The sequence below is a fragment of the Tachypleus tridentatus genome, chromosome 2, assembly GCF_004210375.1.
Source record: "Tachypleus tridentatus isolate NWPU-2018 chromosome 2, ASM421037v1, whole genome shotgun sequence".
In the NCBI taxonomy this organism is placed as follows: Eukaryota; Metazoa; Arthropoda; class Merostomata; order Xiphosura; family Limulidae; genus Tachypleus; species Tachypleus tridentatus.
The window spans coordinates 51,755,247-51,782,936 of NC_134826.1; the positions used below are offsets into that span (position 1 = coordinate 51,755,247).

The following is a 27,690-nucleotide window of genomic DNA, read 5'->3' on the forward strand; positions in this document are numbered from 1 at the left end:
TACACGGGTTTTACACCAAATAAGAGAACAAACTGCCATTCTTGTAACACACCCAACTCTAAGTATGGAAGACATTTTGTAGCATTGCAAACTTTGACTTTTAACCTAAAATGCTAAATCACTAGGGCAAAAACCAGCCCATAATATAAGATCAAAACAACATATACATAAGTTATGTGCAATACAGAAGATAACAACATAAGATATAGAAGAAAACTGACAGACACAGCACCTTATTGTCTCCAAAAATCTTGTTTAATCAGTTCCATAAAGATTATTGTTAAACAATATAAAATGGATAAAGAAGGTTTTCATCATGAAATTTAAAAAAACTGTACATCTGGTGTTTGTTTTCTTAACAACTCTCGTATTTCACACATACCTTCACCGTACTTCTTGACGGACTTCAATATAAGCATGTCTTCTGGTACAGTCCAGTTGGAAAGCTTGATGTCTGGCCGTCAGCGTATTACAGTACCTAGAAATTCATATGTTTTTGTAAAGAGATTTCAGAAGTTCCTCCACTGGATGAATAGAGGAAATAATTTCAATAACAATTAAATTGTGTAACACTAATTCATGTGAACCATTAGGTACATCACGCTTTACCTGTTTCTCAATGTTACAGTAAGTGTTAAAAACGTGTCATATATTCACACAGACACCCACATTAATACTGGTTGTCCAAAACTTCTGGGATTGAAAAAAAGAGCTTCCACAAGTTGTTGTTTTTTGTAAGGAAATAACTTTTTCTGTAGCTTCTTATGAACATTTCACATATACTACAACAAATGCAATAATTTACTCTTATTTAAACTGGTGTGTATTCAAAGCTGCAATAATTTTGTAAGGTATACCAATAAAATTAATTACTTCTATTTAACTGTTGATGTGAGGGCATTTTACACGAAGCACATTATTAACTACTTTTTAAACAAAATATTATCTTTCCTAAACCTTGTCACGGAATAACTTATACGTAACTCTATGTTAAAGAATCATTAACTGTATCTGAAACATAGGCATCTAATTTTCCTCTGCAAGAGTTACTTTTGTATTGAAGACACTGAAAGCTAATAACTTTCCTCTTTATGATTTGAATAAAACTATTACATAATAGTTGCTACAACTCAAAATTGTACAAACAATCCCAATCATGGAAGACATTTCTAATTTCTATCACAGATAAGCAGAGATAAGGAGATGACTTCCATTCTTTCACTCTCTGAATAGTTATTTAAGTCTGAATATCTCATAGCAACTCACAGGTCCAAACATTTAGATGAGAGACATAAATTTTGTTGAAATGTTATTTATACATATCAGATACTACTTCCAAGTTAGACTTTTAAATGCTGAAATCTGACAAAACATTTGAAACTAATTAGGCCTAAAATTTGTGATAAAAATTGTACAAACTGCAGATGCTTTATACAATCTTTTGAGTTTGTTCATTCTGGATTCAAAAAAGGCCCTTTATTCAGTAGTAGAACTTGTCAGAACTGAGTATATAAATCGTATTTCAGATAAAGTTTTGTTTCTGATTGTTCAGCCCAAATGATGGGTATTGATACTGAAAAAGTTCTCTTGGAAAATGACTTGTAGAAGACACAAAGATAAGAGATGAAATGCCATGTTTATGTGCCAGTGATTTTCAATTCAAAATGGACAAATTAAGAGATAACACTGGGGAACACTCATTTTGTTGCATTTAAAAAAAGACCTTTCTATAGTCAATTTGAGTGTGTTGATTTCAAATCTGAAGTCGGTTTTTGTCTGCAAGCTACAGATTTTATGCAATTTGACATTTTTATTTATTTTTTAATTTTTCGTTATTATAGGAAATTATAGGAATAGCTTATCAATTTGTTTGTGTATTTTATTCAGGTAGGAATTTGTGTTTGTACACTTCATCTGGACAATCTCGTTTAATGCTCCAGCAGTAGTCAGCCATCATACTTTTGTCCCAGCGCCCTTGGTAGCGTTCTTCCATGACCTTTAGGTCTTGGTGGAATCGTTCTCCTTGTTCGTCACTCACAGCCCCCAGGTTGTCAGGGAACTTATCAAGGTGGCTGTTCAAAAAATGGACGTGAAAATGCTTATACATGGTTTACGCAAGTTCACATTTGTACAATTTCATTAACCTCAAATTGCATACAAAGTAGAGCGTGTAGAGAAAAACTAATTTCAGATTTGAAATCAGCGCCTAAAACTCCTTCAGAATCAGTTAAGATATCCAATGCAACTCAAAGTTACTGAAAAAGTGTTCCCCAGTGTAATCAACAAATTTTAGGACTATTAGTTTCTAATGTTTTTTTAGCTTTTGGCATTTAACCATAACTTTTAAAGTATTACACAACAAATATAGACAGTATTTCAGAAAACTTTTTGTACTTTGTATCTCATAATCCAGCCTAACTAATGAGATCTGGTATTGAACAAAAGTCTCTTTGAGAAGTCACTTATGGAAGCAAAACAACAGATCTGTTCCATGTTTACACGACTCTAATTTTGAATCTGAAATGGATAAATTAAGAGAAATTTTGAAAACATACCCCCATTATTTTTATTACAAATTTTAGACCCATATTTGTAACACAAAAAGTGAGTTTCCACAAGTACTTAAGTTACTTCTCCCAAAGTACTTCATATTGTAGTTGTAACAAATAAGTCACCTTTCTCTACATTGATAGTTATTTCTACCAGGGAAATATTTAGAAATTTTCATCCAATTTTCACCATGTCTGGCAACAGCAGCTAACAGCATCTGTGAATAAAATTATAAAATCAAATCTGTCATTAACATTACAAAATTTTAGTACATTTAAAACCAACAGATAACAACAATATGTACAATATTGTAGAAATACATCAAACATATATTAAAATTTTATGAGATATAAATATACAGAGAAATACAAAAACATTATGAAAACTAAACAAGTTTTACTGACATAGATAATTTAATCATGACTACATCAAATCTTTAATAACTGTTTAGAAGCTTCTCAAAGATTTTAAAATGCTAAAATCTACTGATTTCAGTAATCTATTAGAGTTCTGCTTAAGAACAAAATTGGTACTGAATTAACAAATGTGTAAATATAACCCTCTCGACCAATCCAAATCATCTGCTTGGAAATCAGTTTAAATTGGTGAATGAATATTAAATAATTAAAAAAGACCAGTATACAACTTGAAAGAACAAAAATAAGACTCACATACACAGTATATAGCTACCTTCTAATATCTACCTAACCACAGAGGAATTTCTTGCCAAAACAGAAATAAAGTTGTACACATTTTCCCTCTTTAACAGCATTTCACATAACTAATTCTATTCATAAATTCCAGGTTTTCACCAATTAGGTTTTCTTTTCTTTTTCACATTATGAGGTTAACTTGTACTTCACAAAGTTTCAAAAAATTATGAACATTCTAAGGTGTTCATAAGTTCATTAAAATATACAGCTGGCTAATTAATATTTCAAACTGAAACGACTAATTTTAATATATTTTTTAATGATAGAAATATCTTTTATTTACTGGTATAAAATCATACTAAAATTAAATTTTCTTAAAACTGTTGCAAAATGTAGATCATATCGCATCAAGAGATGATAAAGTATTAATAATCCAAGAAATTTAAATACACACAATAAACAAGTACGTAAACTAATATCTGTACAGATGCTTATAAGACTTACAGTGTCTTCTTCTTTTGACCACTTCCCTCGTTTGATCATTGGGTCAAGAGCGTTTGTCCACCTGTACTTACACTGCTGAGTACTTCTGTCTTCGACATAGTATGCAACTAGGGTAAATTAAAAAATGTAGAATAGGGTAAACCATGAAACATTGTACAACAAAAAATTACAGGGAGAGTAAACTTTAAGATAAAAACAGCATAAAACATGTAGTAGAATTAAAATCATAATAAATTTCACATAGTAAACATTTACATACTTAGGAACTAATATAAAGTATCAACTCCATAAAAGAAAAAAGGAAAGTAATTCAAATTATGGTAGTATGTTAACAACATATTAACTGGATTGTTAAATTACAATCGTATTACAACTGGCTGAAAGTTGATTTATGTTGACACAGGTCTACACTATACTACTTCCTTACACTGTTCATGATTTGATTAAATATAAAAGAAACGTGATACCACTACTCTCCTTACATAGTTGCAAAAAACAAAACAAATTCATTATTCTAAAAGTAAAACATTAAGTTTTTATAAGAACTGATTAATATATAAAAAAAATAAAACTGTTTGTGCAACTATAATTTGGTGCTATATAAAACATAAGAAATACTTCATTCTTCACAAATGAATGACTGACTAACCTTGAGGCCAAGGAATGAAATCTCCAACCTTACAAGACATGACAACTTCAAACAAAAGGCTATCCTCACCTTTAGTCCATACACTACATTGATAATAAAATACAGACATAATAATAAATGTTTTACTATTTCTCTACTTCATACAGTAAGCATGTTTATAAAAAGCATTTAAGAGAAGGCAATAGAAATACACATAAAAACATACACACAGAAGGAAACAGAATTACACTTGAAAACAAGCAGAGAAGGATCTATAAATACACTTAAAGACAAGTTCACACAGTGATATTTCTAACCTGTTTTAAATGACATACAAAATAAGTAAACACTTTTTATACAAAAATAAATTGGTGCTGAAAGAGTTATTAACTAATCCTCTAAATGTAATTTTATGCTGAAAAAAATGTTTCAATGAATCAGCACACAATCTAAAGCTTTGATTTGACATTGATTAATGTGATGGGTTACAATGTCTCATGCACAAGGCAGTAATATACCATTGTATTTCATAAACATTCTCACAGAAACTGAAAAGTCAGTTTTATCTTAAAATTTACTGTTACTGTCAGAGTTTACAGCTTATAAACATAGTCTTATTACTATATAATAATATACTAAAGATAAGCAACTGTAACCACGGTTTCAAAATCAGACAGATATTTATCAAATGCAGCACTTTTTGTCAATGACATGACACATAAAGACATTAAGTTTTTTTCAGATCAGTGCAAATTTAGCAAGCACACAGATGTACTTTAGATCAAGCCCTTTTCAACAAGGTCACACAATCGAACTTTCAGAGCTTTAACTTTTATTTTTATATTTGGGAGAAAAGCAAAGGGTTAGGAACACTCTTGTAAAGTTGACACAAAGATCAGGTGTGGTGTGGAGTGAACCAATAACAGAAACATCAAAAGAGTAAAACTGGCATCCACCATACTATGAATAAATAGCAAAAGACAGCAACCCACTTGAAATAAAATCAAACAAGCAACAAATAAAATTTGATACCAATGACATCTTAAAGTTTATTTTTTATCTATTTTATACGGTAATTATGTGACTACAAAGAAACAACACACCAACTCTAACCTCAGACACTAGTCTACAGCATAATCTTTAGCTTTTAGGTAGAATTATGACCAGATATCTTGAATTTTAACAGATTTAAGACTCTTCTTGATTAAACATTAAAATTTTTATAAATTCTAAGTGAGTAACATGTTTATTTTGTTTCTTTTCATATTACTAAATATCTTATTATTGAGTTTGAGGCAAACTTATGATTTCTTTATTCTGTTAAGGGCTAATAAACTTCCAAGATGTCATAAAATTTACTAACTAAGCCCTACTAAAGATAACACAGAGATGATGTATCTATTGAGAAAACTTACCCTTTCTGTAGCTGAGGGTTTTGTTTACTCTGGTATCTCTCCATACATTGAAATGCTGTTCTGTTGCTCTGGAATAAGAAAATGTTTGAAACTACATTTCTCCTTTCATAACCTATGGCTGAAAATCTAATTTTCCAAACTAATAGTTAATTAAGAAATGTATTACTATCTCATCTTGTTAGCTCTCTATACTGCATGTATTATGAAAATAATGTAAAAAAACATTTCTCTTGGGTTTTTTACTTTTACTCATGTTTTTGCGATTGGTTTGGTTTGTTTTGAATCTTGCACAAAGCTACACAATGGCTATCTGTGCTAGCCATCCCTAACTTAGCAGTGTAAGACTAGAGGGAAGGCAGCTAGTCATCACCACCCACCACCAGCTCTTGGGCTACTCTTTTACCAATGAATACTGGGATTGACTGTCACATTATAATGCCCCCACAGTTGAAAGGGCGAGCATGTTTGGTGTGACAGGGATTCAACCTTGCAACCCTCGGATTTCGAGTTGAGTGCCTTAACCACTTGGACATGCCGAGCCATGTTTTTGTGAAATGTATTTTGGTACATTACCTGAAACTAATGGTGTTCAATTAAGAAACCAACAAGAATTTTTAAATGGTTTACTTTGACTGCCACCTGGAAATAACCAAAATTAACCAGCATTTAAGTACAGAAATGGAGTACTTGTATGTGTATTAAACAACAGTAAAGAACTGGAGTACTTGTATGTGTATTAGATAGAGCTGGGTGATTTAATTAATTAAATTCTAATTATACCAAATCATGGAACTAATCAATACTATGGTTTATGATTATCCCAGTAACTGATTAGCTGAACTGCCATATAAATAATCAACATTTGAGTTTCCAATTATTAACATTTCCAAGTACTCCAACTATTCAAATAGCCAAGATAATACCACTAGACATTCTAGCTCTGTCTATATTATAGCACAGCTACTATGGCTATCTACCACCACTTTTAAACTATTGACTAGAAGGACATAAACTTGCAGGCAGCATCCACTCCCCCACTCTTGATTTTAATTATACAGAGGGAAAGCAAGCAGCTGTCAGCACCCACAAACATCTTTTTTTTTTGCATGTAAGTACTATGGTTTGAGGAACATTGAATTAATCAAGTAATAAAATGTAACTGATAACTGGGGTCATTGATTAACCAATTAGTGAATACCACGAATCGTCAGCCCTAACCAACAGTAAACTACATGTAAATACTCACCGTAAAACATTACACTACAACCAACAAAATACTCCAGCTAGCACAGAGATGCAAATTGCCTTAGGAATTAGGTAATGTAACTTAACACTTATAAAACTCACCACAGTTTCATGTTTTGGATTATACAGAAAAACACCCAGACTTGACAAAAGAAAACTTCAGGACCCAATCTCAAACTTTCGAGATTCTCAAGGTCTAAATTTGTTTTTCCGTACCTTAGATGCACCTTTCAGCAAGAGTTTCAACAGTCTCGGGTAAAGTGAACTGTGAATATCACGATGGTGAACCTAGTACACAAACAATTCTAATAACCAAACATTTGTTTTTATACAGAAACAGAAATCTAAAGACTTTCCCACGGCCATGACAAAAAAACAACAACAATTATTTTGGAAGGATTTCCAGAACAAAACATTCAAGGGCCTATGTATAACCTATCCAACCATTTTATATACAAAGAAAGATATGGAAGGAGATTGTTGTAATTACTCTGTACTAATGGGAAGGGAAACTTTTGATAACCTCATGGCTTTAATTACTTGTGGAGCACATCAAACATACACTTATTTTAGTAATTTTTTATAGAACCACATTACTATGTCAACAGAATTTGAAGCCTTATTTTTAAACTACATCTATTTAGTACTCAAAGTTTTTGAATTATTTAAACCACTGATTATGTTTTGAGCTAGTGGAGAAAGCTCAGTTGATGAAAATGTAATAATTACAATAGAATAGAAAGAGCTGTAACAAAAAACGTGTTATTCTGTCATGTTTTTCATATATCAATCACCTGAACATGACTTACTGCAAAAATTTACACCAATACAAAAGTAGATATCATTCATTGAGGACCATTTTTAATAAAAGCAATCCGATCATTAATATTAACTAGCAACCGAGTAAATTACATGCACAGAACATAAGTTATACTCTGACTGAAATAAAAATTTAATTTATAAAAGAAGACAGAGTATTAGACTGTACATTAAAGTGCTTGACTAATTATATTGTATAATATAATTTAAAACTTATTCATACAGATTTTACTATTAAACTACTACTATTATAACATACCTCATTTAAAGTAACAATCAGTATTATCCCAAAACTCAAGTCCTCAGTGAAGGTAAATCATTATTTTAATGTTAAAAGAAAACACGTTTATTGCTAAAACATTGAACTAAAAATGCTAAATATAAAAATATTACACTTGTTACCATTTTTATTTTTATTAAAATACCCAGAAGTGTTTTCAATGATTGGTTTGGTTTGTTTTGAATTTCGCACAAAGGTACACAAGGGCTATCTGCACTAGCCGTCCCTAATTTAGCAGTGTAAAACCAGAGGAAAGGCAGCAAGTCATCACCACCCACTGCAAACTCTTGGGCTGCTCTTTTACCAACAAATAGTGAAACTGACCGTCACATTATAACGCTCCCACAGCTGAAAAGATGAACATGTTTGGTGTAACGGGGATTCAAACCCGAGACCTTCAGGTTACGAGTTGAGTACCTAAACTACCTGACCACACAAGGCCATTTTGAATGAACTTGGGTACCAGTTATTTACAAAAAGATAATATAGGTCATTTTATACTTTTATATGAAAATATTTGGCTGAGATTGTTTCCAAGTGCTAAGCAATTTAAAAATTGGGTTAAATGCCCTCAATATGATATTCATCTCTCAGTTTTTGTGTAATCATTTCATGACATAATACTTCCAACTCACATGAAGATCTTTAGCAATCTCATCCCAGTTTCTCTCTCCCCACTTTGCAGCAATCATTTGAAGTCTCTGGTCCTCTGCTTTTGTCCATTTATCCTTCCTTATAGCTGGATGGACTACATTGGTCCACATTAGTTCACAAGCTTCTGGTGTTCGCAAACCCTCCAACTGCAAAAATTATTTTCATAATAGAAACTCATATGTTAGATTTTCATTTGTTTATACTAGCTTGAGATTTATGAATCATTTTTTTATTTTATTTCTTGCAACAGCATGAACAAATACTTCATGTCTTCAATATATTGTTACTATAACAACTTTCTCTGACAACCTCTTAGAATTCTACAGTATCATTGTAGTTATTTATATATTTTTTTGGTTATTCAACTGTATATACAAAACCTAAAAAAAAATTGTTTGATATCCTTTACCTACAAAATTTCCAAAGGGTTGGCAACCTGTGTCTAGCAGCAACCGAGTTCAAAGGTCATAGCAAAAAGAGATAATTGTTTGCTTTACTTCTTGATTTATTGCTCTATATTTTATGAAAAATAAGTTTAATAATTTATTTCTAAATAGTAATAATATATAAACATACATTTATACACATATATATAATAACTGAAATGTTTCTGTATATTACAAAATACTAGTCCATTTAAACACAGTCAAGACAGGGTCACTTCATATAGGCTAAAGATCAGTTTTATATTACTGGATACTTCACGAGTGCATGTGCAGTGCATCAGTGCAGGTATTGTAATGTTAGCTAGACATGACTGGGAGGTCAATGTAATAAAAATAATATTTAAGTGAATATATAGTTATGAGACTAATTACCAAGGCTAAACATTTGTATTCATGTTAAAATATGTAGTCATTGTGGCATGAAAAAAACAATTTATACTTATTTCCTAATTTTTTTATGATAGTTACAAAGTTGGTCAAGTGACAGACCCCACAACATTAGGGGTTCAAAAAATACAATATAAAGTCTTACTAAAAACTAAAATTTGAATTGTATTTACAAGGTTTCAGAGATTATACAAATGACATTTGAGATTTTTTGGACGAAGAATAATTTTCTTAATCATAACATAAAATCACTTTACACTCAGACTAGTAACAAAACAGATTTGGTATCTTTGCAAATAAATCTTTGTTAAAATGTTTCATTAAAAACTAATTTTTTGTGTACAAAATACTTGTAATCTTTACTAAAAGTCTATCGCATTTTGTGAAGATACACATACTGTATCAAAAGTTATAGTGAAATATTTAAAGCATGCAAATGTGTATAAAAACTTGTGTATGTTATGCCAAGCCCGTTACAAAAGGGTTAACTGAAAATCACCCAAATTACAAGCTCAATATATTATTTCATTTATTTATTTTTACAGAAAATGATTATACCCATGTTTATTATCTGAAGTCCAATAAGATCATAGTTTATCACAAAATTACTGAGGTATCTTAAAACTTAACCTAGAAGTCAGGAAGCTACACAACATATTCTCAAAATCTGATAAAGATGGAACGTGAGGTTTCAGAGTTAAATCAGAATTTGCACCTGGAAATGCCATATTAACTCAGTGAAATATCACATTAGTTTTTATCAGAATCTTGAGAATATTATGCTATTTTCCTACTTATGGTTCAAGTTCAACAAAATTATATTTTTCATTGAAATTAACATGCTTTTAATAAAACGGTAGTGTTCACCAGAGAATTATAACTTTAACTTTGTATTCAATAATTAACAATGAATATTTAATAACGTAAATAAGCCAACTGTCTTTTGACTAATATTCATAGATCTAGCGTTTCAGGAATGTTTTTCATTGTACTAAAACACTTAAAATTAATACGTGTGGATATTTGGAGAGTAACTAAAAGTGGATGACAATATTTTTCTTTTATACTTACTGTTTTTTTAATATTTAACATCAAACAAAGCAAGAAATAGCTTAAAAGTCAATCATAACATTTACATACTTGGAAAAGAATGGAACCAAATTTACTAAACAATATATGTTCCCTAAAACTACCATTTTCTCGCTTTCCATAGATAAAGTAAGACTAACATAAGATACTTTAATTATACAAAACTATCATTTTAAACCAGCTGCATTATCAAGCATCTTTCATGCTAAAAAATTATGATCACAAACACAAGTAATTTAGCACAAAACATGTATTACTCTAACCTTGGGTTAAAATGAACTGAATAACAAATTTTTATGGTCCCAGATTTAGGACAAAACCTTTGACTAGGTGTAAACTTACTACTGTTTCAACCTATACTTTAGGCACGAAATTCAGTTTTCTAAACTTTGTTCACAACTGAGGTCAGGAAAACCAAATAATCACAATCAAATTAAATTGCCAATTGATATTATAAATATTTGTGTTCATTCTCAAGTCATTACAGATAAAAACATTCTCTGTTTGTACTTAGCCAATGAAGAATAATAGAGAAAGAACTGAGTATTGACTAAAAAGAATGCAGGATAATATGTTTTTTGAGGAAAATAAATTAAAAACTAATTTGCTAAAATAGGTTTTGTAACTTATTTTTCTATCCTGAAGCTCATAAATAAATCAGTACAAGTATCAACTGTTTTTTACTTAGGATTAGATTATATAGAAAGCAGAAAGAATAGTTAGTTTGCTAACACTAAAACATGCACTTACATTAGTGGTGGAAATTTTCATCCAATCCAAACGATTTCCCACCCGCGACAGAAGATCGTGAATCGACATTTTTCTACAAACAAGTTTAACAATAAGTACGATTTAAAACATCAAATGTGACTATAAAACATACAAAGTTTCACTTGCTGAATTAAAAATTAAACACTTCTTACACTGAGATCACTGGCTACTTTTATATATAAGGATACTGTGAAACCAACTAGTCTTTTCAACAATGATTATTTACAATGAAAATTAGAAATAATATTTAATTAATAATTACATCAATTCCTGTTATGTAGTTATGTGTATACATAGGGTTGATGTAATAATTTTATATATATAAAAATAATTGCACATGGATGGGATGCTTCATACTAGTATAATTCGTCTTCTGCACTATCAGTTAGTGCCTTTCTACCATATTGGGAGCTGGAATGCTGACTTCAAGAGGTAAGTTTTCAACTTACTTATCCCCAAATGGTAGTACCTTATTTTCTTATTCTTGCTTTTATTTTAATTAATTTTTCTTTATTTTGGAAAGCTTTATTTTAGAAAGCAGTCACCTTTACCATAATTGTCTGCAGGCAATGAAGGGTGATATAGATGCGAGACTTAATGGGTTTGAGCACTCACATCCTACTCTCCTTATTTATATTTCCTATATCTATTGCTACTCTTATTTCTTATGTGAGACTGGCAAATGGAAGTTGAGACTGATAAACGGTGTATCCCCACCACAATGTGGGTCCTACTTCTCAGTAACCTCCACAACCTAGAGTACATTTTATAATCTCACATTACAGTTTGTAACCTGGGAGCTCTTCAATTAGAGCAGCATTTTTCATTTATTTTTGTTTTTCGGTTTGTTTTTTAAGTTATAACAAACTAATATAATTAGTCAGAGGTTTGGATTTGCTGTTTTAATCCAGTCCTTTCTCATGAATTTGTTTATGCAACTTAATTAAAATGTATTATTTAACTAAAATATTGCACATATATATAAACAATAATTACATCAACTCCTATCACGTATGCATGTACAGATTTATATGTATTAGACACACACACACACTAGTGGAAAACATGAAGGTGATAAAATAAAGGTCAACTATTAGAGAAGTATCATATTTTAAAAACTGTGGTAGCAATATATTTACTTGGCAACATCTCTTGGCTTGTTCTGACCAAGTGTTCAAAACATCAACATGTAAATAAATTATTACCAAATGTTTAAAGGTAATTTTTCTCTACAAGTCTAATTATATATATATCTTTATAAAAGAAAACACTGGAATACGAGACTTTTTATTCATTTTCTTTTATTAATTTCTCCTACCAGTTTTGTGACTTTGGTTTCACTGAGAATCTATTACAAAAACATCCAAATATCACCTTTCAACTCAACATAAATTATCTAAATTAAACAGATATACGTTAACAAATGTACAAACATATAACACAGTTCATGTACAAACTTAATATTATAACAAATGTACAAACACAACACAATTCATGTGCAAACTTAGTACTATAACAAATGTTCAAAAATAAATAACATTAGTCAATATACCTTTCTTTTAGATTAAAACACTATTCTAATTTATTTATTCTGAACTTTCAAACTTCCACTCACGTTTGTTTTAGTGTAAGTTTTAGTAACTGTTTCCATGTTTTCACAATTCCTACTAACTTTACACAACCAATTACTTCTGCCCACTTACTGCCATCTACATAAAATGGCACCAAAATTTGTAAAATATTTTAAGAAATATAATCTTTTATATTTCACATTACCTTTCCCCAAAACATGAAAATATGGTTCTTTTAGAACTTTATATTTTCTCAGAATATATTTATTACAATGTTTACTGGCATATAATGTGCTTTTTTCACAGCATCTGAAATGGAATTTATGTAAATATATCCTACATCTTAAATTATCTGCTTCACCAATATATAATTCACTACAGTTTACACTACAGTTACTAATAAAAAACAAAATTTATTTGTTATTGGTTTTTTTTAATGTTTTGTAAGATTTCATATAACAAATTATAAGAATGTAACATATCTTACTGAATAATTTTATTCATTTTAAAACATTTGTAATGGACTGTATTATATGTTTGTACATTTGTTAAGGTACATCTGTTTAATTTAGATAATTTATGTTTAGTTGAAATATAGGGTGTTCATGAACTATTCACCCCATTATAGGCCTTTATGAATTCTTTATTATAGGATATCTTAAAATGGTTTGCAGCAATTAATAACACAACAAGACATTTTTTTCTTTATTTCACCAAACATTGACACAAGACATACTTGTTAATGTTTGGAATTAAAACATCTATCACCTTGATGTTCTGGGTGCTACCAATGGGGCTCACGTGGGTGTTTACTGAATTCTGGTTCACTGAACTGTGGTGGTTTACTTGAAACAAAAATTTCTTTAAACTGTTTTAAGATAGCTCATATAATAGAGAATTTATAAAGTCTTATAATGGGGTGAATAATTTATCAACACCGTGTACAATATTTGTATGTGTTTTTTATTATAAATTCTCAGTAAAACTACTATCTGAAGAGTGACTTTTGAAGTCATGAAACCAGTAAAAGAAATTAATAAGAGAAAAGGAAAAAGTTGGCATTTTCTTATACATACCAACAAATGAATCTTATTGATGGTTCAGGTTACATACACACACCTTTGTAAAATATTCAGCTACTAATCACACAAAAAAGTAACAAATGGTAGATTTTCTTCTTATTAATCAAGTTAAACTATTAACAACAGATAAAAAAAATATTATATCATTTTCTACCTTTTTTCAGCTGTAAATTCTACAACACGTATTAAGAGAAAAACTGAGGAAATTTCTAATATCATACAAATGTTACTAGTGAAACTATACCAGACTGTTGAGCTGGGCCAATAATTCAATTATTTATAAGCACCAATAAGTATAAATTAAAATAAACAATTAATCGAAATCAGCATTTTTGGCCATCGACATCTCTGATTATTCTAATCATTCAAGTAATAATTCAAATCTATTTTTCATAATTGGTTTTACTGTTGAAGCTTAAAAATTAATCAATTAATGTTTCCAATTATTACTAATTTGAGTACATTCAATTAATGAGATGAACAATTACTCAATTCCACTGAGCTCTATGTACCTTTCACATACTTTTCATTATGTTTCTTAACATTTTCTCATGAGCAGCCCACTTTCTAACATGTTATTAAAATTATCCTGGATATTTCTTTACAAAATAAAAATACTGTTTAGTACGTATTAATAAAATGGCTTTAATTTAAGTTTTTGATACAATAGTTTACATAAAGTTAAGTTTGGATCTTTCAAGGTTTAACATGCTTTTCAACAGTAAAAAATGTTTTGTCACAAAAACCTTTAATTCTCTAAAGATTAACAACTCTGTGTAAGTAACAGAGAAAATAATGTTCTTAATAATTCCCACAACTGTTTGATATACAAATGTAAATCTCCAAATGAAATAACTAAGATCCATAAAACAATGATTAAATGTCTATACTTTTAGAAATATCTATCAGAATTAAAAGATACGTTACAGCCACTAACTTAATCCTTTTAATTTCTTCTTCTGTTTCTTTCAGCTTTTCTTCAATTTCATCTGACTTCACTTGGTTTAAGTTACCCTGGAGAATTTTCTCACTCAAAATATCCTTCCTGGATTATAAAAGTTTGTTAAAACACAAGAAAAACAGCAGCAGACTGAACAGAAAATATTACTTCCTCGATTATAGCTCACGTAACTCTACTAAACAGCAGACAAACAAATGATATCAGTGATAAACAAATGATAAATGTCTGTTTTTCCCTAAGGTTTAATTTTGAAGACCCATGGCATACATTTTATAGGTACAGTAATGCTTAATTAATTAAGCAGTTTTGCACTTTTAAAGTGGTGAGCAGCATTAATTACATGAAGCAAAATAAAACCATGTTTACCCAGTAATTTACTTCCTGTTAATTTCATCTATTATTTTGTATTATTCTTTTGATGCAGTTCTAAACACAATGACAGTTCCCGTATTTAAGCCAAACTAACACAACTCCAGTTATAATGTGTTCAGATCTGACTATGAGAGATACTTAAGATTTCAATTATGACAGTTTCCCATCAAATATAGCATTAAGAAATTTATTCAAGTATTTATATATCAATTTGTAGAAATGTTGTTACTTGGTACGTCACTTACAGACTTTTGTTTGGCAGCAAACTTGATTGTAACTGAACAAAGCCTTGTAAATGCTAGCTAACCCTATTATTGGAAATGTTGACTTTCTCACCTGGTCATTACCTGCTCCATTGCCAGTTCTCTTGCATTTTCAGTTACGACTGAGAGTAACTGTTTTCTGTCCTCTTTGCTCCCTTAAAAAAACAAATCATCAAAGTTGATTATATCAAAAAATAGTAATCTACTAAAATCTGAAGTCCCACTGAATATAGCAAGCCCCGATATTAACGAAGTTCATACTTATAATTTCCCTTAAATAATGTAAATGTATAATAGTTTCTAACCAAATATTTAAAACTTAAACTTTAATCTTGCCATAACGTTGCTGAGTATTTGTTTTTAATTTAAATGTCTTATATCTTTTATTCTTTTTTTTCAAGTGAAAATCAAATAAATCATAAAAATGCTTAATAGATGAAAATTTTTACTTAATTAAAACCAACTTAACTGGTTTTACATTAAGCAACTGGATAGAACAAAAAATTAATTTAAATTCTTTTTTGTGACAACTGAATGTTTGCCTATTGATTGAGTGGATATCAAAACACCTTCATTTATAATGAATCATGAACGAACAGCAAGAACAACTAAAAATTTATGTAAGTCTAACAGTACCTAACTATTTACCAACTTGACAGCTACGGTAGGTTTCTAGACCTTCAGTGAATCAGATTTCCACTAATTTTTCAAAAACTTTCTACAGCCCTCAAAATTGATTTTTGAGATCAAATATATACACGAAATAAATCATGTAGTCCACATTAATTGTCTACTTTGTATGTATTATGTAAAAGTAAATATATATGTGACATCATGTGAAACACAATGATAGGACATAGATTAACAATTTTTTGACTTTTCTCGCCATTTTGAAATTTCTTCAAGCAAAATGTTTAATTCTAAAATTTTTATTTAGCCATTTTCCTGAAAAACTATTCGATTTTGCCAAATCACTCGTACTGTTCTGTTTTTTGGCCTTGTCAGTAAGAACATCTACAGCCTCAATTAAGGATACTATAACTTTTTCTAACCTTTGGCATTTAGATTTAAGTTTTGCAACATCTTCTAGGAGAGATTTCCTTTTCTGTGCCTTTTGTCTTCACCTCAACCACTTCCCTCAGTTGACTGAGGTATTGGTTATATTTCTGTTTACCACTCGGAGTGAGAGTAAACAGTTCCTTTGACAAAGAAACTTCCAGAATATTTCCATATGACTGCATGCAATCATAGATTAACTGCTGACAAACAAGGGCAACATCTTTCATGTTTTGAAGCATTAACCTTTCTTTCACAGAAAAGCACCTATGAACAGCTGCTTGACCATGATTATCAAAATGAGTTTGATAATGTACCATAAGGACTTGTTACCTGTAGCTTAGCCCGTGTGTTTGAATAAAAAACATCGTGGCTCTTTAGTTTTGAAGTCAAAATCCTTGAAGATGTGTGAATTTTACTTCACAACCTGAGATGAAAAGAAGTCATACTATCTGATCAAGGGGTCATATTCTTTTGATTTGAGATGTTTCAAAATGACAAAAATGTACAGTACATACTTAAAAGGAGGCTTATCTTCGAGATAATTTTTAGGAAAGAAAAACAGGTAACATCATGAGTATGTTAAGGGACTCTTCACTAAAAATTCCTCAATTAAACGGATCAAAACAGACAAACAAACATTCACTGAGAAATGCAAGCTCATCTCTTGGAGTTGCCTTTTCTATGGTAATCAATATTTTCATATCTTCTGTTGAACAAAAACTGACATCAACAGGACTGGCCAAATAGATGTTTCTCATGTTGTTTAAGTTAATTTTGAATCATTTAAAGTGTAGTGCTTTGGTAGGTAGCATATAATGTTTTATAACCCCTTTCAGAACTTTTTTTTTTTTTAATCACAGTCTCACAACCACAGCTGACAAAAGGCAGTACAGGGTGGTCAGTCTAATATTTCATCAGAAATGGAAAGAGATTTTCAGATACTGAAATATGAAATGGTAACTTTGAAACAGTAAGGATATAACTTGTTGCAGATTTCAAAATATTAAATTCTTGAGTTTTTTTGGTGCTGTGTGAGAGACTGACTTAGCTTCAAATGTTCTGGTGTATGTTTGGAAAATTAAATTTCAGTTGCCCCTTGTGAAACAGGTACATTTTGTACCCATCAGATAGAACAAAATTTCAGTGCATATGTATGAGATCCGGTACTTTATTTCCAAAGTCTTCCTATCCTGCTGAAGAATCTTTGTAAAGGTAGAACACGATTTAAATATTGCTTCTAAATCCCAATCAGAGACATGTAAAACAGGACAAAGAGCCCCATGGACTGCATGGAGACCACAAGACCAAATGCTGATTCTAAAGATGGGTCTGAATTTGTAGTTTTTAACTGGTTCTAACTAGTCACAGAATGACCCTTTAAACTTGGACTGTCCATCCATATTTGCAGAAGGTTACTAAGATTAAGCTCTTCTGGCACATGTAAGAAATTGCTTAAGAGATCAGCAGCCAATGTGAGGTCAAGAAATACAGAAATCTGGTCAAACCAAGATTTGTTTTCCAAGTCAAATACTAAAAGTGCACATCAAATTAATCCTTCTCGTTTTTACCATTTAAGGATTCAACTTATAACAGTACAAAGTCCATCTTTTTCAAGCTTTTCATACAAATGTGACTTGATTTACAAGAGCCAATCCAAAACAAATCATATATGTACACTTTTTCTTTCCATAAGAGAACTTGGATGCAACTTTACTATCTGAGAACATCTTTTGTAAACAGTTCATTTATGTTTTCACAACTTTTATAACAGTGTCAGTTAACAATTGTCTTCAGAAACCTCCAAACCTCAGCTTTCCAATAATTTTATTTTTAAAGATATGAATCCTGTCTATCCTGTAATAAATAAATTGCATGAGGTGCTGACATCTACAGGAAAAGAAGTGAATCATCCAAAGGATGATAGGAAAATAATACAAATTGATTATATTGTAATGCCAATTTAAATCAATTAAATCGACCCATTCTCTCTAATTTTAAATTTAACTCAGCAATAATATTCACTTACTTGATGGACTATGGAGTTGCGATTATTTGTCAAAACAGTAGGCCTAACTGCCAATGCCCTATTTGGAATCAGTTATTGACATGTGCATTTTATGCATGTTAACTTTATGGTTAATCCCATTTATGTGGCTTATCACTGTGGACTGGTTCATACTACCAACAAACATTTCAAGGTACACTTTTTAGGATAAATGATTATGATTTGACTTATGTCAAACTGTTGTATTAAATAACAAATACATTAAAAAAACAACTTACATGGTCGAGATGGGTGCAGATATGCTGTCATTTCTTTATTTGCTTTTTTTATTAAAGTGTCTTCATTAGGAGGTGCACACTGATAAGAAAGTAATTTAAATATCAGCTACTGACCGTTAAGTTTATACTTTTCCTACTTAAATAATCTGTTAATATTTCAACAACACAATCAGAAACTATCACAAATAAAATATACAAATGATAAAACTACAAATAATGTTTACACAAAAATATGCACAGCAGAAAAAAATTCATTTAAACAGGTTGCACTGCATGGTTTTTAAATTTTAATAAAAAATATATTGGTAATATAGAAATATATATATATATATATATATAATTAATGGAATTCCTTGTAATTCAAACTGCAAAAAAAGATGCTTTTAGAAAAATAATTGTTCACATTTTACTATGATATCAACACTGTGGTAAAAGAACTTTCTAGAAAAGACAGTTAAAACAGGTACAAAAGTTTAATACAATGTAATTCAAAAATCAATTTCTTTAAAGGTAGGTACGAAAAACTACCAACCCGGAAAACTATGTCAGCTTTTTCAGTCCTTCCGAATAAAATATAAAACTCATAACAACAATACTAACTGTAATCTGCTTGTAAATCAAATTGAAATGTTCCATAATTTGTTTTATGCATAAACAAGACCTTTACTGTATGGTGGACAATAAATCGCTGCAAAAAATACAAGAACTGATAAAACTGACCATGCTGACGAGATAAAATGTTAGGTCGTACAGGCAAAACAAAATTATAAATCACATCAAATTATAAATCATTAAATTTAAGTACTAACAAGCTTGCAGAGAATTAAAACCTAAAATAATCAGTTACTACAGGGAATAAAGAGTAGTTAAACTATGAAGATGTAATATTAGTGTGGAAGAGTTGTTCACTGTTTTAGAACTATCAAAATGTTAATAAAGTAAAAATCTGGCTTCTACTGAAAGATATATTCTATAATTTTATAACAAAACCAACCAAATTAACTTATTCTGACCTGATACACATCTGTGATGTATTGATGACATGTAAAGTTTATCTAGAATGTATACATAACTTCATGTTAACGAGCACTTTTGAATCTTACCTGTTAATGTAACGTAATATTAAAAATGCAACCTAAACAAAACAAATGTAAACACCGACCTTTCCTGTACTGTCTTTGAAATAAGGTGCAAAAAATAAGACAGACGAGCGATCACGAAAAGTCCTCCCTTCTGCAGACTGCTGTCCTTTCTTCATGGAATCTTTCATCTCGTCTTGAAGAATCCTCTGAAACAAGCCACGCGAGTGTTTGGTATTTCAAAAGCATACTTAATGTATGTCTTTATAATAATTTTCTAAAAGTTATTTCAACGAATTATAGACTCAAATAGTACACTATTCAGTTAGTGCTTATATATGCTGTGAATTTACATTCTAATCAACTGTAATTTTCAAATTATTCAAACTTTTTTCCAAATAGAATTATAAGGTTGAGTTATCTAATAATATACAATACTTAATTTTTTGTTTCTAAGAGATAAAACAGTCTTCATTCATTCTCTCACAGTACGTTTTTCAGCTCTCAACAAACTTTTCATATTTTTATCTTTAGGTGTCAGTGATCTGTTTACAAATACATACATTTATCCATTTCATTCAGCTCCACTTACTTGTTTTGTTCTGTTGTTTTCTAGCAAAAGTACAAGTTCATCTATCATTTCTTGTGTGATTTCTTGGTAAGCCAGGTTTAGGGCTAGACAAGTTTCTAAATTCCCATCACTTGTAAACATGCTACTTCTCTCAGACAACAGTTCTGACCTATCGTCTTCATACTGTGAATTAAAGATTTCTAATTACTGTGCCAGCCAGTGATACAAAATATTCATATAAAATGTTACAGAAATAAAGCTCAAATAAGCTTTAAAAATAAGAAAGAAAGAGCCTTGTGGCTAGCCGCTGTGAGATCAATTACAATTGATAAATTGGCTCGTTGAATAGAAAACTGACTGGATGAAAGATACCAGGGAGTTATTATAAATGATGTTTGTTCAAACTGGATTAAAGTTATGAGTGGTGTAACTCGGGGTCCAACACTAAGATCTTTTCTCTTTTTGATTTATATCAACAAAGCTTATGATGCAATGGTCAATAAATATTTAAATCATAAAATTTTGTTTGTTGCTGGCTGTGAAAAGAATGATATTGCTTTACAAAAAGATTTTATGCATTTGGCAAACAAAGGGGAGATGGTTTTAAATTATAAAAAAATGCTATATAATGCACACTGGACATCATTATTACAAGTGTAATTTGGATGGGAATAACCTCAACAGTGTTATGGAAAAAAAGAAAAATGGCCATTGTTAAATTTTGGAATAGGTTGTCTTCAGATGTAGTTAATTTAAGGGAAGGCTTGATAAATATTTGAAAGATAGATAAGGGTTTGATGGTTTTATCACACATTTATTATTTCCCCTTTGTTAAGTGTTGTACATTCACCTGTAAATTAGTCTATGAATAGCTCATGTACTTCTGTAGAAACACTGATGTAGATGAAGACAAGTCTACTTGGGTTAAACTTAAAACTCTTAAAATACTCCGAGATTTCTTAATAACAATGGATCACAGAACTGAAGAGAAACACCAATATCTAAAGCATTGCTTAAATCCTATAATAAGATTTGAATGCATGTACATTTTCAATGAAAAATAGAATAAACCTTAGAGTAAGGTGATTTAGCACTTGTAAAAAAAATGTTTTATTGAAGGTATCACTGATAATACCTGCACAATGCTCTGTTGACCAGTTGATGTTTGGTTACTGCCAACCTTAGACTGCGATGTTTCTAAAACAATAGACAAGAAAGTTTTCATTACACAAACAATATCTGTAATATTAATTGCATTATTTCAAAATGCATGAAAAAAATATGACAAAAAGAGGCTTTTGTGGCTACACGAGAAACATGAAATTACATGAATGAAATCAGAGGTAATTATAATCATAGACTAGAGGTTTTGATGCAAAAGAAAAAATTAAATAATTAATGGTAGTGTACAATAAAGACACAATAAACGTAAAACTAACTTATCCAAATTAATCAAATGTGGAAGGAGTTAAAAAAAACAAACCTAACTGTAAGCTACAATGAAGTTCTAATAATTCACAGAAGGTTTGGTTCATAAATAGGGAGTTTTGATGATATTCTAACATTACATATGCAAAGTCTGATCCAATAATGACTTTTTTAAAACCATTTACTGCCAGTAGGATCTGTATCTTGCATCTTGGTACAAAACTCAACTAAAAATGACAAATAAATAAGCAGGTAGAATCTTTCATGTTTAATACAAAATACTCGGGAAATCCGAGAAGCAACTAATATGATAAACTGCTATATTTATGCAACTTTTGTGTATATTTTTAATGCAAACTATTTTTCGTTTTAGTTGATTTTGTTAAAAATATAATACAAATCCTAAACGTTAATATCAAAGTATGTCAAGTTTATTAATATACATTGATATTAAAGTAATCCACTGAAAATCGAACGTAACTCTGTACAAGGTTATGACACTACAATTTGACCTTTCCAGGTCCATACTAGGGTCACTCACAATCAAGATTTACAATTCATGATGACGAGAAACCCACTTGAATGTGTATCTTAGGACAGCTGGTATGGGTGTTAACGCTTTTACTAATAAAGCAGAAAGCAACCTTTTGACCTCAGAGACTTACAATTATTTCAGTTATCCAAGTTTCATGTGAAATTAATTGATTAGTTGAATGTAATCAATTAATGGACCAATAGTTAATTATTAAGTTCCACTATTTGTACAGTTATAATAAATATATAGATCTTTTATCTACACAGCACGATACACAGGAATATTTTATATTTAAAAACAGAGAGAAAAAGAGAAAACAATAAAGGTAACAGGAATACAGTTTACAATTAACAAAAACATGACAGTTGATACTTCTACAGTTGAGTTAAAAGAAAATTAACAAAACTGTTTTTTTTTTGATGTACTAGAATGTAGAAGCAACTGGTAAAAATCACACAACATTATTTATCATACGTGAAGAAGTATGAGGTGACTGAGTCCATTCTGAGGTCTGCTCGGATAAAGTAAACTGATGAGAATTTGGATATTGCTGAAAGTTGATGTTAGACTCTTCATGATCGTCACATTCATCATCATCATCTTCTTCAATTAATGTTTGAAGTTGAGCAATATCAACCTCTATCTGCTCTCTCTCGTCCATTGTTGAGTTACTAAAATAATGTGGTACAATAAACATGAATATGTGTTCCCTTTAAATCCATACAAATGCAATTTGTATACAACTTAAAATTAAGTTTTATTATTCGGAAGCCAAGAAAGTAATTCTAAAATGTTCATATTTAAAGAGAAAGGCACTTTGAATTACTAAACAACAAAATATGGTAAAGATTATGTAACTTGGGAATAATGTTCAGCTGATATTATAAATTCTGTACATCTTTCTTATAGCAAAGCCACATCGGGCTATCTGTTCTGTCCACCAAGGGAATTGAACCCATAAATTTAGTGTTGTGAATCCACAGATTTACTGCTCTCCCAGTGGGGGCTGTAAATTCTTAATGAGTTCTCTGACTGTTCCCTGTGTGTGCTTGATTGTGCAGTATGTCAGAAGGTGTTTTACTGCTGGTTAAATATTCATATTTTAATGCTATTTGTAGGTAAATACAATTCTACTCTTCTAGTTCTTTTGACACATTCAAATTGTTTTCTTTTTTCATGACAAATGTTTTACTGGACAACTCTTTATCATGCTCATGTTGTATTTTCTAACTCCCTGATGCTGGGAAAAACAGAAACATTTGCTCTGGCAATGTTTCCCAACCCTCTTCTGCCACAAAACCCCCTTTAACAAATAAGTGCTCATGCCCCTTTAAAATAAATTTTTAGAGCATTGAAATATTTTACCAAAATGAAAATTCTAAGGCAACAATAGTCAATTCTTATGATTTAATTTTAGAAATATAACTCTGAAACGATCAAAACTTGACTAACCCCTGAATTTTAAAAGCACCCACGAGGGTGCAGGACAATTCAGGCTGTGAAACACCATTCTAAGAGAAAGAGAAAAATGAAACAGCAAAGTAACCACCTATTACAGTACACAAATGGACTGTGTCCAGATATATGCAGACAGGCCATGATTAAAGAAAACTAAACCTGAGATTTCAGGGCAACTAAGAATTTATAAACTAATAAGAAATTGTGATAGGTTAGAAATCCTTGACTATATGTTCAGTTCTGAACCCAAGAATTAGCTCAAGTCAAATGTACAGATAACGAAGAAAACCTAAGCCCATGAAATAAAATCAAAGGGCAGGAAATTATCAAGCCTAATGAAAACATATATTGCATATGTAAGACCAATGAAACCAGGGCTTAAATCATAACATCCAAGATTTACATCATTAGCTTCTTGCTACAGGATAAAATACAAAGTGATGATAGTGGTCTCAGAAGAAAACTGAACCTGAAAAGACCATTCTTAAAAACCTTAAATCTAAAAGCTCACAAACCTTCTAAGTCTGTAAGACTTAGGTCCAATATATCTCAATATAAGTTTATAAACAAGTTCTTCTTCAAAAGCTTTTCCAGCATGAAATAACATAATTTGTTACAAATCCAACATCTCGTATCTGTAGGTACCTGAATCCAAGATTATTTCATCTGAAAAGATTTAAGAAGCTGTGTTTCTTCCCTCTTCCTGTTGAACACAAGTCCAGTGAAACAAAATGTTTTGATCTACAAGACACTGCCAAAATGGTGAATGTAAATAAGGAAATGGTTTTATATGCAAAGGCCAGAAATCATCCATAAAAATATTAAGCCATAACATCCCTGACACACAAAACAACATAAAGCTAATTAACAGAAATGAACTACAAACTAATAAAATGCCAAAATAATTTTTTAAAAGTACTCTTAAAAAGACAGGCAAGTCTTGTGTCTTCTGAAGAGGCAACTTTAACATCAAGAGTCAGCTAAAACCTACATCATGCAACAAATCCAAAGAATGGAAATATTATAGTGTTGGTACACACATTTTATATAGAATAAAATTACAGTCAATGTTCTAAAGTGCAAAATGTGAAATGCTACATGAACTAAATAAAATTCCACATTATCTGCTTGTTCTAAAAACAGTCAATTTGAAAAACAGTCCACATGGAAGAGGAAAAAAAGAAAACAAAAACTTTAAATTTTCCTATTCATACCCAACTAAACAGTAAAGACAATCAATACCAGGTAGATGAGAAAATTAAGGAGAAATCAGACAAAATAACAGACTCAACTGAGAGTGATAAAAAGAGTGGAGTAAACTGCAATTCCCACTGCACAGCCAATTAAATTACAGAGTAACTATAAGAATACTCAACTAAATACCAGTTTAACTATAAGAACACTCAACTAAATACCAGTTTAATTATAAGAATACTCAAATAAATACCAGTTTAACTATAAGAATACGCAACTAAATCACAGATTAACTATAAAAATATGCAACTAAATCACAGATTAACTATAAGAATATGCAACTAAATCACAGATTAACTATAAAAATATGCAACTAAATCACAGATTAACTATAAAAATATGCAACTAAATCACAGATTAACTATACAAATATGCAACTAAATCACAGATTAACTATAAAAATATGCAACTAAATCACAGATTAACTATAAAAATATGCAACTAAATCACAGATTAACTATAAAAATACTCAACCAAATACCAGATTAACTATAAAAATATGCAACTAAATCACAGATTAACTATAAAAATACTCAACTAAATACCAGATTAACCATAAGAATACTCAACTAAATCACAGATTAACTATAAGAATACTCAACTACATCACAGATTAACTATAAGAATACTCAACTAAATCACAGATTAACTATAAGAATACTCAACTAAATCACAGATTAACTATAAAAATATGCAACTAAATCACAGATTAACTATAAAAATATGCAACTAAATCACAGATTAACTATAAAAATATCAACTAAATACCAGTTTAACTATGAGAATACTCAACTAGATACCAGTTTCTTTTGAATTTATATTTCTTGAAGAATCTTCCCCAGTACTGTAAAGTGTTGAAACAAAAATAAATGTGCTATTTAAGACAAACCACTTTTCACCAAATAAACTGAAACAAGCCAACATTCCAATAATCATTGGTAAACTTGATAAGATGACATAATATCACTCATCTGCTACATTTTAGTAGAACAATTTATCTGGATCTAAAAACAGAAAAATCCCTTCAAAAGTTAAAGTACCAGTCTAATTTCAAGAAATTCAATTCAAAATTAGTTCTTCACAAAGAAAGAAACTTGAATGTGGGGGTAAAAATAAAAGTGGTAGGAAGACACAAAATAACAAATAAAAAAAAACAATACAAAAATAGTTTGAATCACCACGACAAACCAATTGACTCATCTTTGACCCATAAAGTCAGCAATTCAAACCTAAGTTGATTCCATAGTTTTGTTGTTTTTTTAATTTATCACAAAGCTACACCAGAGCTATCTGCACTAGCTGTCCCTAATTTAGCAGTGTTAGACAAGAGGGAAGACAACTTGTTAATACTATTCACTGCCAACTCTTGGGCTATTCTTCTATCTGAATAGTGGGATTGACCATCACATTATTATGCCCTTATGGCTGAAAGGACAAGCATGTTTGGTGTGATGAGAATTTAAACTATGACCCTCATATTACAAGTTGAGAGCCCTAACCACCAGGCCAAATTTTATAAAGTGTATTAAAAGAATGTGACTAATAAACATTGATTAAACATAAAGATATATACATCACACTAAATGTATTTATTACAAACAATTTTTGAACAGAAGAATATGAAATTTATAATTACTACTGCACAGACCAAGTTTAAATCTCAGTATAGAATGACTGGTAAGAATGAATTGCAAAACTTTTAAGTAAAAAAAATGAAAGTACAAAAACTGATAAACACTATACAAATATATTAAGTTCAATATTATTATATAAGAAAGTAAAAGAACCTGTTCAAAAAAAATATTTGGGAAGTTCTTACACTGTGAAGTACAGGTATAACTGTTACACTTACAGGCAACACTTCATATTCTAACTGTAAAATTAAAAGTCTGTAGTTTACTCGCAACTACTGAACAAGTAAATAAGATACGCTAATATGCTAACTTCTGCAAACTGTCGTAATAATCCTAAGTGTAACAACAGTGTACTGTAAACTGTAATGTAAAACCGTAAGCTGTAACTTCACTAAAATCTTAAGATTTAAATGAAGCTTAATAATACATTGTAACGATAACAACTGTACTGTCTATAGAGTACGGTACGTATCATGCTTACAAGTTAGTTGAAAAACAATGATGGAGGAACGTGGAAAAACTTACGATTTTCGTTCGAAATTTTAGAAATACACATTTGTCCCCTATGTTCCCAGATTTGCTTGTTTTTTTTTTTTACCAATCCAGGCACTGGGTTTTCTCCATTCTGAAAAAAAATTTCCTCAACTTGTTTGAAACAAAATCACTATACCTCAGTTAATTGTCTGGTGCAGTGCCATC

General features: G+C 30.3%; 1 protein-coding gene across 1 annotated transcript; it reads right to left on the minus strand.

Moving 5' to 3' along the window:
• Positions 1 to 1,732: 1,732 nt before the first annotated feature.
• LOC143243801 (snRNA-activating protein complex subunit 4-like) lies at positions 1,733 to 27,690 on the minus strand. The gene is made up of 15 exons (XM_076487473.1): positions 27,517 to 27,690; positions 23,120 to 23,316; positions 21,818 to 21,879; positions 20,704 to 20,865; positions 20,195 to 20,320; positions 19,033 to 19,111; positions 15,764 to 15,845; positions 15,032 to 15,139; positions 11,421 to 11,493; positions 8,730 to 8,894; positions 5,751 to 5,818; positions 4,357 to 4,439; positions 3,708 to 3,814; positions 2,676 to 2,767; positions 1,733 to 2,072 (listed from the first exon to the last, which is right to left on the minus strand). The coding sequence occupies exons 2-15, from the start codon at positions 23,304 to 23,306 to the stop codon at positions 1,880 to 1,882; spliced, it is 1,587 nt and encodes a 528-aa protein (XP_076343588.1). The 5' UTR covers positions 23,307 to 23,316; positions 27,517 to 27,690; the 3' UTR covers positions 1,733 to 1,879.

Coding starts and splice junctions, on each gene's coding strand:
- LOC143243801 (XM_076487473.1), bottom strand. CDS start 23,306: ATGGACGAGAGAGAGCAGATAGAGGTTGATATTGCTCAACTTCAAACA. Junction 5,819..8,729: donor AGATTGCTAAAGATCTTCAT/GTGAGTTGGAAG, acceptor TTCTTATTCCAG/AGCAACAGAACAGCATTTCA. Junction 2,768..3,707: donor GGTCAAAAGAAGAAGACACT/GTAAGTCTTATA, acceptor TTTTATTCACAG/ATGCTGTTAGCTGCTGTTGC.